At 49.2% G+C, this 17,955-nt stretch overlaps 1 protein-coding gene across 1 annotated transcript; it reads left to right on the top strand.

Moving 5' to 3' along the window:
• The first annotated feature begins 620 nt into the window (after positions 1 to 620).
• On the top strand, positions 621 to 17,869 carry nsfl1c (NSFL1 (p97) cofactor (p47)). Its single transcript, XM_072436187.1, has 9 exons — positions 621 to 780; positions 4,255 to 4,358; positions 9,092 to 9,169; positions 9,573 to 9,735; positions 9,983 to 10,078; positions 14,633 to 14,742; positions 14,865 to 15,002; positions 16,147 to 16,314; positions 16,857 to 17,869. The coding sequence occupies exons 1-9, from the start codon at positions 679 to 681 to the stop codon at positions 17,017 to 17,019; spliced, it is 1,122 nt and encodes a 373-aa protein (XP_072292288.1). The 5' UTR covers positions 621 to 678; the 3' UTR covers positions 17,020 to 17,869.
• The last annotated feature ends 86 nt before the right edge of the window (positions 17,870 to 17,955 follow it).

Here is a 17,955-nt window from a genome sequence, read left to right as displayed (position 1 = left end):
AAATCACAAAAACAAACCATTTTGGATTTTCATCAATAATAATCATACATATTCTCTCTCCAGAAGCTTTAGTCACAAATTTGCACCTTTATTTGGCTCAAAATGTTGTTTATGTGTAATATAAATAAAGACTTCTAAAAAGAATCATATTTTGCAGCTTCACTCTTTTAATGAACTATACACTGCTGCCCCCTAACGGACACAAGTCTAACGGCAGGACGTCATACTTCTTTGTAACAAACAACATGCAACAATTTTGAATTCATAGAGTCGAAATGTCAGTTCAATTACAAAGAATGGAAATATGACATTCTATTTATCCTCAAAATTGTACGTGAACTTCGCAAATGTATGATTTTGTTTTGTTAAAGTCTGTAATACATAAAAGAAAACGATTGTGGGCTCAACATGTTTGTGAGTGTTTGTCCAGTAAAAGTCTAAATGTCATAATCTGCTGTTCTTCTTCCACATTACCGCCATTCTTTATACTTTATTCCAGACTCTTCTTCTTCCTTCTTGGTGATTCCGCCGTACATCTTAGGCTTTATTCTTTAGGCTTTATTCTTCTATTCTTCTTTTTTTGTTCCGTCTCTGAAATACGTGGCCGGAACCTTTCGTCGCCACGTGTTGTTTCCCAGGCGGAGGCGGACCATTTACCGCAGGAGCACAGCAACAAGTATGTCGGGCCAAGAGGAGTCCGTGCGCGAGTTCAGGGCGGTCACGGACGTGGACGAGGACCGGGCCCGGTTCTTCCTGGAGTCCGCGGGCTGGAACCTGCAGGTACCGACCCCCGGGTCCCGCCAGGCCCGCGGCAGTGCGCGGTTTGTCCGGCTTTAGAGCGGCACGAGCGGCTGTAGCTCCCGAGGCTAGCCGCACGTTAGCGCCGGTTAGCTTGTTTTCGCCGGTACCCGATTTGGACCCTTCACGATAGCCTGTCACTGAGTCTAAAAGACCGAATACGCGTGACTGAATGTGCTCTTTGTCTACTCTGGCCATGGGAAGCTCTAAATAAAAGCCTCGTGTTGTTTCTTTAGCATAAGTTGACTCGGTGCAGGTTCAAATCGTGCGGGGACAGATCGGGTAGGGTCGGATCCGCCGCTGGTTCATTTGTGCAAGTCACTCTCTGACAATGGCCCTCAGCGCAGCGCCACTAAAACACTCCACGTTTGTCTCGGTTCGTAATTGTTCCTCTTTGGTCCCAGATCGAGTCCAAACGTAGTCCCGGTCTCGTCCTGTTCGAGTCCTGGTTTAGTTCCGGGTTTAGTCCCAGTTTGGACCCAGTTTCGGTGCGGTCTTTGTACGCGCTGCGCCACAGAACAAAAGCCCGGTCCAAATGCGCATTTCTCTCACATTGTGCTGGACTCTGGACCGGTCAGACCGTGCGCGGGCACAGCCCTGACCACTGCGCTCACGAGACTCACTTCACCCTTTAAACTGCATTATGATTATGTGTGTGAAGTGTGCTCTGTGAATATTACTGATATAATGATACTTACTGGGCAGATCCACGTGAAACAGAACCTGACACAAAGTTCAGGACCGAGGACCGGACCCTGGACCAGTTCTGAACGAGGGTCAGAAAAGGACGATCCCTAATGAGGCGGCAGGATGAATCACAAATTGACCGGACGCAATCAGCAAATCACATCCAAAACTCCAAATCTAATCAACAAACACTGTCATTCATATTCATGTGCAATACTGACATATTCATGTGCAATACTGTCATATTCATGTGCAATACTGACATTCATGTGCAATACTGACATTCATGTGCAATACTGACATATTCATGTGCAATACTGACATATTCATGTGCAATACTGACATACTCATGTGCAATACTGTCATATTCATGTGCAATACTGACATTCATGTGCAATACTGTCATACTCATGTGCAATACTGTCATATTCATGTGCAATACTGTCATATTCATGTGCAATACTGACATATTCATGTGCAATACTGACATACTCATGTGCAATACTGTCATACTCATGTGCAATGCTGACATATTCATGTGCAATACTGACATACTCATGTGCAATACTGTCATATTCATGTGCAATACTGACATATTCATGTGCAATACTGACATACTCATGTGCAATACTGTCATATTCATGTGCAATACTGTCATATTCATGTGCAATACTGACATACTCATGTGCAATACTGACATACTCATGTGCAATACTGACATACTCATGTGCAATACTGACATACTCATGTGCAATACTGACATACTCATGTGCAATACTGACATACTCATGTGCAATACTGACATACTCATGTGCAATACTGACATATTCATGTGCAATACTGACATATTCATGTGCAATACTGTCATATTCATGTGCAATACTGTCATACTCATGTGCAATACTGTCATATTCATGTGCAATACTAACATACTCATGTGCAATACTGACATACTCATGTGCAATACTGACATACTCATGTGCAATACTGTCATACTCATGTGCAATACTGTCATACTCATGTGCAATACTGTCATACTCATGTGCAATACTGACATACTCATGTGCAATACTGACATACTCATGTGCAATACTGTCATACTCATGTGCAATACTGACATACTCATGTGCAATACTGACATACTCATGTGCAGTACTGACATACTCATGTGCAGTACTGACATACTCATGTGCAGTACTGACATACTCATGTGCAGTACTGACATACTCATGTGCAGTACTGACATACTCATGTGCAATACTGACATACTCATGTGCAATACTGTCATATTCATGTGCAGTACTGTCATATCCATGTGCAGTACTGACATATCCATGTGCAGTACTGACATCCATGTGCAGTACTGACATACTCATGTGCAGTACTGACATACTCATGTGCAGTACTGACATACTCATGTGCAGTACTGACATACTCATGTGCAGTACTGACATACTCATGTGCAGTACTGACATACTCATGTGCAGTACTGACATACTCATGTGCAGTACTGACATACTCATGTGCAATACTGACATACTCATGTGCAATACTGACATACTCATGTGCAATACTGACATACTCATGTGCAATACTGTCATATTCATGTGCAATACTGTCATATTCATGTGCAATTCTGTCATACTCATGTGCAATACTGACATACTCATGTGCAATACTGGCATACTCATGTGCAATACTGACATACTCATGTGCAATACTGACATACTCATGTGCAATACTGACATACTCATGTGCAATACTGACATACTTATGTGCAATACTGACATACTTATGTGCAATACTGACATACTTATGTGCAATACTGACATACTTATGTGCAGTACTGACATACTTATGTGCAGTACTGACATACTTATGTGCAGTACTGACATACTTATGTGCAGTACTGACATACTTATGTGCAGTACTGACATACTTATGTGCAGTACTGACATACGTATGTGCAGTACTGACATACGTATGTGCAGTACTGACATACTCATGTGCAGTACTGACATACTCATGTGCAGTACTGACATATTCATGTGCAATACTGTCATACTCATGTGCAATACTGTCATATTCATGTGCAATACTGTCATACGTATGTGCAATACTGACATACTTATGTGCAATACTGTCATACTCATGTGCAATACTGACATACTCATGTGCAATACTGTCATACTCATGTGCAATACTGACAAACTCATGTGCAATACTGACAAACTCATGTGCAATACTGACATACTCATGTGCAATACTGACATACTCATGTGCAATACTGACATACTCATGTGCAGTACTGACATACTCATGTGCAGTACTGACATACTCATGTGCAGTACTGACATATTCATGTGCAGTACTGTCATATTCATGTGCAGTACTGTCATATTCATGTGCAATACTGTCATACTCATGTGCAATACTGTCATATTCATGTGCAATACTGTCATACCCATGTGCAATTTTATAAGTTATCTGTTTTTATTTTTTTTCATATCATTTACTTCTGTAACTAAAGGCTTATTTCAATCACAATTGCAACTCTTCTCAGAAGAATCACACTTGTCTAGTTTTCATAAATCGTGCAGCTCTAATCCCCAACACCACAGGTTTGTGGAGCCAATCCCCCATAAAATGACAAGGTTCAACATTTGTAGATTCTGGAGTTTTCCTTCAAAAACAGTAAATGACTGGCCCCGCCTCCAGCTGAGATGATGTCACCAGGTTCCACAGTGTGACGTGTCTTCTGCTCCACAGCTCGCTCTGGCCAGTTTCTTTGAGGATGGAGCAGATGAAGACGACATCGTCACACTTCCACAGCCCGAAGGAGGCTCCTCTGTGTCCAGATCCACAGGCCCCAGGTCAGTTCACCTGTCCACACCACCCACAGGCCCCAGGTCAGTTCACCTGTCCACACCACCCACAGGCCCCAGGTCAGTTCACCTGTCCACACCACCCACAGGCCCCAGGTCAGTTCACCTGTCCACACCACCCACAGGCCCCAGGTCAGTTCACCTGTCCACACCACCCACAGGCCCCAGGTCAGTTCACCTGTCCACACCACCCACAGGCCCCAGGTCAGTTCACCTGTCCACACCACCCACAGGCCCCAGGTCAGTTCACCTGTCCACACCACCCACAGGCCCCAGGTCAGTTCACCTGTCCACACCACCCACAGGCCCCAGGTCAGTTCACCTGTCCACACCACCACAGGCCCCAGGTCAGTTCACCTGTCCACACCACCCACAGGCCCCAGGTCAGTTCACCTGTCCACACCACCCACAGGCCCCAGGTCAGTTCACCTGTCCACACCACCCACAGGCCCCAGGTCAGTTCACCTGTCCACACCACCCACAGGCCCCAGGTCAGTTCACCTGTCCACACCACCCACAGGCCCCAGGTCAGTTCACCTGTCCACACCACCCACAGGCCCCAGGTCAGTTCACCTGTCCACACCACCCACAGGCCCCAGGTCAGTTCACCTGTCCACACCACCCACAGGCCCCAGGTCAGTTCACCTGTCCACACCACCCACAGGCCCCAGGTCAGTTCACCTGTCCACACCACCCACAGGCCCCAGGTCAGTTCACCTGTCCACACCACCCACAGGCCCCAGGTCAGTTCACCTGTCCACACCACCCACAGGCCCCAGGTCAGTTCACCTGTCCACACCACCCACAGGCCCCAGGTCAGTTCACCTGTCCACACCACCCACAGGCCCCAGGTCAGTTCACCTGTCCACACCACCCACAGGCCCCAGGTCAGTTCACCTGTCCACACCACCCACAGGCCCCAGGTCAGTTCACCTGTCCACACCACCCACAGGCCCCAGGTCAGTTCACCTGTCCACACCACCCACAGGCCCCAGGTCAGTTCACCTGTCCACACCACCCACAGGCCCCAGGTCAGTTCACCTGTCCACACCACCCACAGGCCCCAGGTCAGTTCACCTGTCCACACCACCCACAGGCCCCAGGTCAGTTCACCTGTCCACACCACCCACAGGCCCCAGGTCAGTTCACCTGTCCACACCACCCACAGGCCCCAGGTCAGTTCACCTGTCCACACCACCCACAGGCCCCAGGTCAGTTCACCTGTCCACACCACCCACAGGCCCCAGGTCAGTTCACCTGTCCACACCACCCACAGGCCCCAGGTCAGTTCACCTGTCCACACCACCCACAGGCCCCAGGTCAGTTCACCTGTCCACACCACCCACAGGCCCAGGTCAGTTCACCTGTCCACACCACCCACAGGCCCCAGGTCAGTTCACCTGTCCACACCACCCACAGGCCCCAGGTCAGTTCACCTGTCCACACCACCCACAGGCCCCAGGTCAGTTCACCTGTCCACACCACCCACAGGCCCCAGGTCAGTTCACCTGTCCACACCACCCACAGGCCCCAGGTCAGTTCACCTGTCCACACCACCCACAGGCCCCAGGTCAGTTCACCTGTCCACACCACCCACAGGCCCCAGGTCAGTTCACCTGTCCACACCACCCACAGGCCCCAGGTCAGTTCACCTGTCCACACCACCCACAGGCCCCAGGTCAGTTCACCTGTCCACACCACCCACAGGCCCCAGGTCAGTTCACCTGTCCACACCACCCACAGGCCCCAGGTCAGTTCACCTGTCCACACCACCCACAGGCCCCAGGTCAGTTCACCTGTCCACACCACCCACAGGCCCCAGGTCAGTTCACCTGTCCACACCACCCACAGGCCCCAGGTCAGTTCACCTGTCCACACCACCCACAGGCCCCAGGTCAGTTCACCTGTCCACACCACCCACAGGCCCCAGGTCAGTTCACCTGTCCACACCACCCACAGGCCCCAGGTCAGTTCACCTGTCCACACCACCCACAGGCCCCAGGTCAGTTCACCTGTCCACACCACCCACAGGCCCCAGGTCAGTTCACCTGTCCACACACCCACAGGCCCCAGGTCAGTTCACCTGTCCACACCACCCACAGGCCCCAGGTCAGTTCACCTGTCCACACCACCCACAGGCCCCAGGTCAGTTCACCTGTCCACACCACCCACAGGCCCCAGGTCAGTTCACCTGTCCACACCACCCACAGGCCCCAGGTCAGTTCACCTGTCCACACCACCCACAGGCCCCAGGTCAGTTCACCTGTCCACACCACCCACAGGCCCCAGGTCAGTTCACCTGTCCACACCACCCACAGGCCCCAGGTCAGTTCACCTGTCCACACCACCCACAGGCCCCAGGTCAGTTCACCTGTCCACACCACCCACAGGCCCCAGGTCAGTTCACCTGTCCACACCACCCACAGGCCCCAGGTCAGTTCACCTGTCCACACCACCCACAGGCCCCAGGTCAGTTCACCTGTCCACACCACCCACAGGCCCCAGGTCAGTTCACCTGTCCACACCACCCACAGGCCCCAGGTCAGTTCACCTGTCCACACCACCCACAGGCCCCAGGTCAGTTCACCTGTCCACACCACCCACAGGCCCCAGGTCAGTTCACCTGTCCACACCACCCACAGGCCCCAGGTCAGTTCACCTGTCCACACCACCCACAGGCCCCAGGTCAGTTCACCTGTCCACACCACCCACAGGCCCCAGGTCAGTTCACCTGTCCACACCACCCACAGGCCCCAGGTCAGTTCACCTGTCCACACCACCCACAGGCCCCAGGTCAGTTCACCTGTCCACACCACCCACAGGCCCCAGGTCAGTTCACCTGTGTCCACACCACCCACAGGCCCCAGGTCAGTTCACCTGTCCACACCACCCACAGGCCCCAGGTCAGTTCACCTGTCCACACCACCCACAGGCCCCAGGTCAGTTCACCTGTCCACACCACCCACAGGCCCCAGGTCAGTTCACCTGTCCACACCACCCACAGGCCCCAGGTCAGTTCACCTGTCCACACCACCCACAGGCCCCAGGTCAGTTCACCTGTCCACACCACCCACAGGCCCCAGGTCAGTTCACCTGTCCACACCACCCACAGGCCCCAGGTCAGTTCACCTGTCCACACCACCCACAGGCCCCAGGTCAGTTCACCTGTCCACACCACCCACAGGCCCCAGGTCAGTTCACCTGTCCACACCACCCACAGGCCCCAGGTCAGTTCACCTGTCCACACCACCCACAGGCCCCAGGTCAGTTCACCTGTCCACACCACCCACAGGCCCCAGGTCAGTTCACCTGTCCACACCACCCACAGGCCCCAGGTCAGTTCACCTGTCCACACCACCCACAGGCCCCAGGTCAGTTCACCTGTCCACACCACCCACAGGCCCCAGGTCAGTTCACCTGTCCACACCACCCACAGGCCCCAGGTCAGTTCACCTGTCCACACCACCCACAGGCCCCAGGTCAGTTCACCTGTCCACACCACCCACAGGCCCCAGGTCAGTTCACCTGTCCACAACACCCACAGGCCCCAGGTCAGTTCACCTGTCCACACCACCCACAGGCCCCGGGTCAGTTCACCTGTCCACACCACCCACAGGCCCCGGGTGAGTTCACCTGTCCACACCACCCACAGGCCCCGGGTGAGTTCACCTGTCCACACCACCCACAGGCCCCGGGTCAGTTCACCTGCCCACACCCACAGGCCCCGGGTCAGTTCACCTGCCCACACCCACAGGCCCCGGGTCAGTTCACCTGCCCACACCCACAGGCCCCGGGTCAGTTCACCTGTCCACACCCACAGGCCCCGGGTCAGTTCACCTGCCCACACCCACAGGCCCCGGGTCAGTTCACCTGCCCACAGGTGGGTTACATGCCCTAACCCATAACATTACATGGACAAAGTTACCCTTTGTTTGTCCCCCCGCGAGTTACCCTGTGTTTGTCCTCCCGTGAGTTACCCTGTGTTTGTCCCCCAGTGAGTTACCCTGTGTTTGTCCCCCAGTGAGTTACCCTGTGTTTGTCCCCCAGTGAGTTACCCTGTGTTTGTCCCCCAGTGAGTTACCCTGTGTTTGTCCCCCCGTGAGTTACCCTGTTTGTCCCCCAGTGAGTTACCCTGTGTTTGTCCCCCCGTGAGTTACCCTGTGTTTGTCCCCCCGTGACTTACCCTGTGTTTGTCCCCCCGTGAGTTATCCTGTGTTTGTCCCCCCGTGAGTTACCCTGTGTTTGTCCCCCAGTGAGTTACCCTGTGTTTGTCCCCCCGTGAGTTACCCTGTGTTTGTCCCCCCGTGAGTTACCCTGTGTTTGTCCCCCCGTGAGTTACCCTGTGTTTGTCCCCCCGTGAGTTACCCTGTGTTTGTCCCCCCGCGAGTTACCCTGTGTTTGTCCCCCCGCGAGTTACCGTGTGTTTGTCCCCCCGCGAGTTACCCTGTGTTTGTCCCCCCGCGAGTTACCCTGTGTTTGTCCCCCCGCGAGTTACCCTGTGTTTGTCCCCCCGCGAGTTACCCTGTGTTTGTCCCCCCGCGAGTTACCCTGTGTTTGTCCCCCCGCGAGTTACCCTGTGTTTGTCCCCCCGCGAGTTACCCTGTGTTTGTCCCCCCGTGAGTTACCCTGTGTTTGTCCCCCCGTGAGTTACCCTGTGTTTGTCCCCCCGTGAGTTACCCTGTGTTTGTCCCCCCGTGAGTTACCCTGTGTTTGTCCCCCAGCGCTCAGCCCAGAGTGACGTCCTTCAGAGACCTGATGCACGAGGCTGAAGACGACAGCGATGAAGAGGAAGGACAGAGGTCACTGCCCCTTTAATTCTTCATTTATTTATCTGTGTAGTGCAGGGGACTCCAAACTGTGGCCCGGGGGCCAAACGAGGCCCTCAGTCTTCCTGCTAAGTTGGCCCTAACAACAAAAACAACAGGAGTACTTTTTACTGTAAAATTGGAAAAATTCAAATATGTTTATGTTCTAGCAAAGTAATCTTAATGTTCCTATTGTCGAGTTGTGGCCCCCTGGGGCCGTGTAAAGTCACACATGTTTGGACCCCCGAGTGGTCCTCTATTGAACCACAGAAGATGTATTTAAGGTTCAACGTTGATATATTCAGGGCTGTAATCAGAAATGGTTAATCGACAGCAGATAATAAAATGTGCGTCAGGTCCTATAGTTTGATAGTAGCCTTATTTGAACTGCCGTCAGGTTCTTCGCCGGGGGCTCCGAGCGCAGCGGGCAGCAGATCGTGGGTCCCCCCAAGAAGAAGAGTTCAAATGAAGTGGTGGAAGATCTGTTCAAAGGAGCGCGAGAGCACGGAGCAGTGCCTCTGGACCGGAGTGGGGCCCCAGGGGTCAGCAGCAGAGCACAGGTGAGACGGGTTTGCTCAGGTCACATGGTAACCAGCCCATCCCGACATTTCTCTTGATACATTTTTGATGGAACTTTGATTGTGTAAAATAAAAATAAGACTTTGAAACACGTCTCGTCTTCTAATGCACAATTGAGATCTTTATCCCAATGTTGTTTTTGACCGATCGTGTACTATGTTACCACGGTAACCATGATAACCATGGTAACCAGGGTAACGTGTTAAGTTTTGTGTGTTTGTGTCCTAGGCCTTTGTGGGCGGCGGCTATCGACTTGGAGCGGCGCCAGAGGAGGAGTCGGCGTATGTGGTCGGAGAGAGACGTGGCAACAGTCACCAGCAAGACGTGAGTACTGTGTACTACTGTGTACTACTGTATACTACTGTGTACTACTACTACTATATACTACTGTGTACTACTACTACTGTGTACTACTGTGTACTACTACTACTGTGTACTACTACTACTGTATACTACTGTGTACTACTACTACTGTGTACTACTACTACTGTATACTACTGTGTACTACTGTGTACTACTACTACTACTGTGTACTACTGTGTACTACTACTACTGTATACTACTGTGTACTACTACTACTGTGTACTACTACTACTGTGTACTACTACTACTACTGTATACTACTGTGTACTACTGTGTACTACTACTACTGTGTACTACTGTGTACTATTACTACTGTATACTACTGTGTACTACTACTGTATACTACTGTGTACTACTACTGTATACTACTGTGTACTACTACTGTATACTACTGTGTACTACTACTACTGTGTACTACTACTACTGTATACTACTGTGTACTACTACTACTGTGTACTACTACTACTGTGTACTACTACTACTGTATACTACTGTGTACTACTGTGTACTACTACTACTACTGTATACTACTGTGTACTACTACTACTGTATACTACTGTGTACTACTGTGTACTACTGTATACTACTGTGTACTACTACTACTATATACTACTGTGTACTACTACTACTGTGTACTACTGTGTACTACTACTACTGTGTACTACTACTACTGTATACTACTGTGTACTACTACTACTGTGTACTACTACTACTGTATACTACTGTGTACTACTGTGTACTACTACTGTGTACTACTGTGTACTACTACTACTGTATACTACTGTGTACTACTACTACTGTGTACTACTACTACTGTGTACTACTACTACTACTGTATACTACTGTGTACTACTGTGTACTACTACTACTGTGTACTACTGTGTACTATTACTACTGTATACTACTGTGTACTACTACTGTATACTACTGTGTACTACTACTGTATACTACTGTGTACTACTACTGTATACTACTGTGTACTACTACTACTGTGTACTACTACTACTGTGTACTACTACTACTGTGTACTACTACTACTGTGTACTACTACTACTGTATACTACTGTGTACTACTGTGTACTACTACTACTACTGTATACTACTGTGTACTACTACTACTGTATACTACTGTGTACTACTACTACTGTGTACTACTACTACTGTATACTACTGTGTACTACTGTGTACTACTACTACTGTATACTACTGTGTACTACTACTACTGTGTACTACTACTACTGTATACTACTGTGTACTACTGTGTACTACTACTACTGTATACTACTGTGTACTACTACTACTGTGTACTACTACTACTGTGTACTACTACTACTGTGTACTACTACTGTATACTACTGTGTACTACTACTACTGTGTACTACTACTGTATACTACTGTGTACTACTACTACTGTGTACTACTACTGTATACTACTGTGTACTACTACTACTGTATACTACTGTGTACTACTACTACTGTGTACTACTACTACTGTGTACTACTACTGTGTACTACTACTGTGTACTACTACTACTACTGTGTACTACTGTGTACTACTACTACTGTATACTACTGTGTACTACTACTACTGTATACTACTGTGTACTACTACTACTGTATACTACTGTGTACTACTACTACTGTATACTACTGTGTACTACTACTACTACTGTATACTACTGTGTACTACTACTACTGTATACTACTGTGTACTACTACTACTACTGTATACTACTGTGTACTACTACTACTGTATACTACTGTGTACTACTACTACTACTGTATACTACTGTGTACTACTACTACTGTATACTACTGTGTACTACTACTACTGTGTACTACTACTACTGTATACTACTGTGTACTACTACTACTGTGTACTACTACTACTGTATACTACTGTGTACTACTGTGTACTACTACTACTACTGTGTACTACTGTGTACTACTACTACTGTATACTACTGTGTACTACTACTACTGTGTACTACTACTACTACTGTGTACTACTGTGTACTACTACTACTGTGTACTACTGTGTACTATTACTACTGTATACTACTGTGTACTACTACTGTATACTACTGTGTACTACTACTGTATACTACTGTGTACTACTACTGTATACTACTGTGTACTACTACTACTGTGTACTACTACTACTGTATACTACTGTGTACTACTACTACTGTGTACTACTACTACTGTGTACTACTACTACTGTATACTACTGTATACTACTGTGTACTACTGTGTACTACTACTACTACTGTATACTACTGTGTACTACTACTACTGTATACTACTGTGTACTACTACTACTGTGTACTACTACTACTGTATACTACTGTGTACTACTGTGTACTACTACTACTGTATACTACTGTGTACTACTACTACTGTGTACTACTACTACTGTATACTACTGTGTACTACTGTGTACTACTACTACTGTATACTACTGTGTACTACTACTACTGTGTACTACTACTACTGTGTACTACTACTGTATACTACTGTGTACTACTACTACTGTATACTACTGTGTACTACTACTACTGTGTACTACTACTGTATACTACTGTGTACTACTACTACTGTATACTACTGTGTACTACTACTACTGTGTACTACTACTACTGTGTACTACTACTGTGTACTACTACTACTACTGTGTACTACTGTGTACTACTACTACTGTATACTACTGTGTACTACTACTACTGTATACTACTGTGTACTACTACTACTGTATACTACTGTGTACTACTACTACTGTATACTACTGTGTACTACTACTACTACTGTATACTACTGTGTACTACTACTACTGTATACTACTGTGTACTACTACTACTGTGTACTACTACTACTGTATACTACTGTGTACTACTACTACTGTATACTACTGTGTACTACTACTACTGTATACTACTGTGTACTACTACTACTACTGTATACTACTGTGTACTACTACTACTGTATACTACCACTACTGTGTACTACTACTACTGTATACTACTGTGTACTACTGTGTACTACTACTACTGTATACTACTGTGTACTACTACTGTGTACTACTACTACTGTATACTACTGTGTACTACTACTACTGTGTACTACTGTGTACTACTACTACTACTGTATACTACTGTATACTACTGTGTACTACTGTATACTACTGTGTACTACTGTGTACTACTACTACTGTATACTACTGTGTACTACTACTACTGTATACTACTGTGTACTACTACTACTGTATACTACTGTGTACTACTACTACTGTGTACTACTGTGTACTACTACTACTGTGTACTACTGTGTACTACTACTACTGTGTACTACTACTACTGTGTACTACTATTGTGTACTACTACTACTGTGTACTACTACTACTGTATACTACTGTGTACTACTACTACTGTGTACTACTACTACTGTGTACTACTACTACTGTATACTACTGTGTACTACTACTACTGTATACTACTGTGTACTACTGTGTACTACTACTACTACTGTATACTACTGTGTACTACTACTACTACTGTATACTACTGTGTACTACTACTACTGTATACTACTGTGTACTACTGTGTACTACTACTACTGTATACTACTGTGTACTACTGTGTACTACTACTACTGTATACTACTGTGTACTACTGTATACTACTGTGTACTACTACTACTACTACTGTGTACTACTACTACTGTATACTACTGTGTACTACTACTACTGTGTACTACTGTGTACTACTACTACTGTATACTACTGTGTACTACTGTGTACTACTACTACTGTATACTACTGTGTACTACTACTACTGTGTACTACTACTACTGTGTACTACTGTGTACTACTGTGTACTACTGTGTACTACTACTACTGTATACTACTGTGTACTACTACTACTGTGTACTACTACTACTACTGTGTACTACTACTACTGTGTACTACTACTACTGTGTACTACTGTGTACTACTACTACTGTGTACTACTACTACTGTATACTACTGTGTACTACTACTACTGTATACTACTGTGTACTACTACTACTACTGTATACTACTGTGTACTACTACTACTACTGTATACTACTGTGTACTACTACTACTACTGTATACTACTGTGTACTACTACTACTACTGTATACTACTGTGTACTACTACTACTGTATACTACTGTGTACTACTACTACTACTGTATACTACTGTGTACTACTACTACTACTGTATACTACTGTGTACTACTACTACTGTATACTACTGTGTACTACTACTACTGTATACTACTGTGTACTACTGTGTACTACTACTACTGTATACTACTGTATACTACTGTATACTACTACTACTGTATACTACTGTGTACTACTACTGTGTACTACTACTACTGTGTACTACTACTACTGTGTACTACTACTGCTACTGCTACTGGCCTCCTGCTGGTGCCAGAGTCAGGCCTCCTGCTGGTGCCTCTGGTCACATGTTCTTTGTGGGTTCCTCAGGTTCACGTGGTGCTGAAGCTGTGGAAAAGCGGCTTCAGTCTGGACAATGGCGAGATCAGGAACTACAGCGATCCTGGGAACGCCAGCTTCCTGGAGGCCATCCGCCGAGGGTGAGGCCTTTACTGGGCGTGTCCTGCTGCCAGGGCCTCAAACATCTCACCTTTAGAGATGGGACGCTCTAGAAGCATCTGTGTCTGTAACCGTGGTAACCGTGTTCTGGTCTGTGTCACAGGGAGATCCCTCTGGAGCTGAGGCAGAGAGCCAGAGGAGGACAGGTCAATCTGGACATGGAGGACCACAGGGACGAGGACTTTGTCAAACCCAAGATGATCTTCAAGGCGTTTGGAGGAGAAGGACAGAAGCTGGGCAGGTGAGGTCAGAAGCTGGGCAGGTGAGGTCAGAAGCTGGGCAGGTGAGGTCAGACGCTGGGGCAGGTGAGGTCAGACGCTGGGGCAGGTGAGGTCAGACAATGGGGCAGGTGAGGTCAGACGCTGGGGCAGGTGAGGTCAGACAATGGGGCAGGTGAGGTCAGACGCACGCTGGGGCAGGTGAGGTCAGACAATGGGGCAGGTGAGGTCAGACGCACGCTGGGGCAGGTGAGGTCAGACAATGGGGCAGGTGAGGTCAGACGCTGGGCAGGTGAGGTCAGACGCTGGGCAGGTGAGGTCAGACGCTGGGCAGGTGAGGTCAGACGCTGGGGCAGGTGAGGTCAGACGCTGGGGCAGGTGAGGTCAGACGCTGGGGCAGGTGAGGTCAGACGCTGGGGCAGGTGAGGTCAGACAATGGGGCAGGTGAGGTCAGAAGCTGGGCAGGTGAGGTCACACGCTGGGCAGGTGAGGTCAGACGCTGGGGCAGGTGAGGTCAGACAATGGGGCAGGTGAGGTCAGAAGCTGGGCAGGTGAGGTCAGAAGCTGGGCAGGTGAGGTCAGACGCTGGGGCAGGTGAGGTCAGACGCTGGGCGGGTGAGGTCAGACGCTGGGCGGGTGAGGTCAGACGCTGGGGCAGGTGAGGTCAGACGCTGGGCGGGTGAGGTCAGACGCTGGGGCAGGTGAGGTCAGACGCTGGGCGGGTGAGGTCAGACGCTGGGCGGGTGAGGTCAGACGCTGGGGCAGGTGAGGTCAGACGCTGGGCGGGTGAGGTCAGACGCTGGGGCAGGTGAGGTCAGACGCTGGGCGGGTGAGGTCACACGCTCTTCTTCTTCTTGTATACGTGTCAGCTCCACCTGCTGTTAGACTTCAGACATCACTTCTTCCTCCAGTAGAACATCGACTGTAACACGATGAATCATTTTTAATTGTCTAATAAATGAGTCCAATGGTTTAAAGTACTAGGCAAACAACAGAGGGGACCAAGCACAGCCCTGTCCCACTCCTCTGTCCAGAGTCTGTCATGTGACCGTTCATTTTACGTCATGATGCTGGACCATCGTAAAGAGCCTCAATATTTTGTCCATCATCCTGGACGTACTTCCTGTTCCTGTGTTCACCGCTTGTGTTCCTGTTCTGTGTCTCCAGCGCGACCCCAGAGCTGGTGCCGGCCCCGCCCATACTGCAGGACCGGGCGGCCTCCGAGGCTCAGGCCAGTGCCTCGGTGACCCTTGACCCCTCTGCTCCTGTCACCAACATCCAGATCCGACTGGCCGACGGAGGAAGACTGGTGCACAAGTTCAACCACACACACAGGTGAGAGGCCACGCCCCTCACACACTAGCCACGCCCCTCACACACTAGCCACGCCCCTCACACACTAGCTCTAGCCACGCCCCTCACACACTAGCTTTAGCCACGCCCCTCACACACTAGCTCTAGCCACGCCCCTCACACACTAGCTCTAGCCACGCCCCTCACACACTAGCTCTAGCCACGCCTCTCACACACTAGCTCTAGCCACGCCCCTCACACACTAGCTCTAGCCACGCCCCTCACACACTAGCTCTAGCCACTCCCCTCACACACTAGCTCTAGCCACGCCCCTCACACACTAGCTCTAGCCACGCCCCTTACACACTAGCTCTAGCCACGCCCCTCACACACTAGCTCTAGCCACGCCTCTCACACACTAGCTCTAGCCACGCCCCTCACACACTAGCTCTAGCCACGCCCCTCACACACTAGCTCTAGCCACGCCTCTCACACACTAGCTCTAGCCACGCCCCTCACACACTTGCTTTAGTATGTGTGGTCAGTGTGTGTGGTCAGAGTGTAACTTGTGCTGTGGCGTTCAGGGTGTCTGACCTGCGTGACTTCGTGCTGGCGGCTCGTCCTTTGATGGCGGCGCAGGAGTTTGTTCTGATGACCACGTTTCCAAACAAAGAGCTGAGCGACGAGAGCCAAACGCTGCAGGACGCAAACCTCCTGAACGCCGTCATCGTGCAGCGGCTAAAGTAGAGCCCACGCCGCGCCCGCTGTGCGCCCGCTGTGCGCCCGCTGTGCGCCCGCTGTGCGCCCGCTGTGCGCCCGCTGTGCGCCCGCTGTGCCCGCGGCCGGCGCTTCTCTACAGACTCTTCATTTTGTTTTTCTAAAGTTGATTATAACATTGTCAAAGTCGTAGAAAAAGATTCCGTCGTTTCATCCGGACTTTGTTTTTAGAAAAAGACGTTTCGACTTTCATCCTAGAGTCAACCTCAATCTGAGGATCGAGTCTGAGAACTCTGATATTTATCCTTCTCTGAGTAAGCCCCGCCCACCTGGAGACTGCCCTCTTTGTGTACTATCAGCCTCCTAGTGTAACCTGACTGTAGCTCCCTCATCACTGTGTAACTCTGCTGCTCTGGGCGTCGATGAAGCTGCACGACGCTCTGTGGTCCTGAACTCCAGTGTCTGATGTGCTGTTGTTCTCCTTAGGGTCTTCTCTTGTAAACCTGATGTTCCACAGTGTTCATGTGCTCTGAGAAGATGAGTGCCTCCTCAGAGTGCTCCATGTAGAAGTTTGCCACTTTAAGAGCGACAGTCCCCGGTGGGCGGGGCCTGCTCAGAGGAGGACGAATATCGGCGTTACTGGTCGTGCTTCACAGATTGAGAATGACTCCTGGATGAGAGGTCGAAACGTTCAGTTTTTCTTTAGAGTCCAGATGAAATGACATGATCTTCTTCTACAATGCCCCCTCCTGGACGAATGAGGGACTACACCTCCAGAGGCTGGTGTGAGGATGAAGCTGCTCCTTCAGCAGGAGGTCCACTCACTAAACACACGGTTCCTCACCTCCTCACAGAGCCACAGGTGTCAAACGTGTCTTTACTGAAAATAAAATAGATTTGATTTGAGTAGTTTTGACTCCCATTTCCTCTTTGGCCATCAGAGGGCGCTGTGGAGAGCTCTGACTG

Source organism: Eucyclogobius newberryi, unplaced genomic scaffold, assembly GCF_026437365.1.
Source record: "Eucyclogobius newberryi isolate DKJ021-1_F unplaced genomic scaffold, fEucNew1.0.hap1 SCAF_763, whole genome shotgun sequence".
NCBI lineage: Eukaryota > Metazoa > Chordata > Actinopteri > Gobiiformes > Gobiidae > Eucyclogobius > Eucyclogobius newberryi.
Note: the sequence above shows the minus strand (reverse complement) of the source record. Positions and strands in the feature narration are given on the sequence as shown.

Excerpts from the sequence above, each read along its gene's own strand:
- nsfl1c (XM_072436187.1), top strand. The coding sequence starts at position 679 with ATGTCGGGCCAAGAGGAGTCCGTGCGCGAGTTCAGGGCGGTCACGGAC. Across the intron at positions 781-4,254 it reads CCGCGGGCTGGAACCTGCAG|CTCGCTCTGGCCAGTTTCTT; the intron begins GTACCGACCCCC and ends TCTGCTCCACAG. Across the intron at positions 9,170-9,572 it reads GATGAAGAGGAAGGACAGAG|GTTCTTCGCCGGGGGCTCCG; the intron begins GTCACTGCCCCT and ends AACTGCCGTCAG.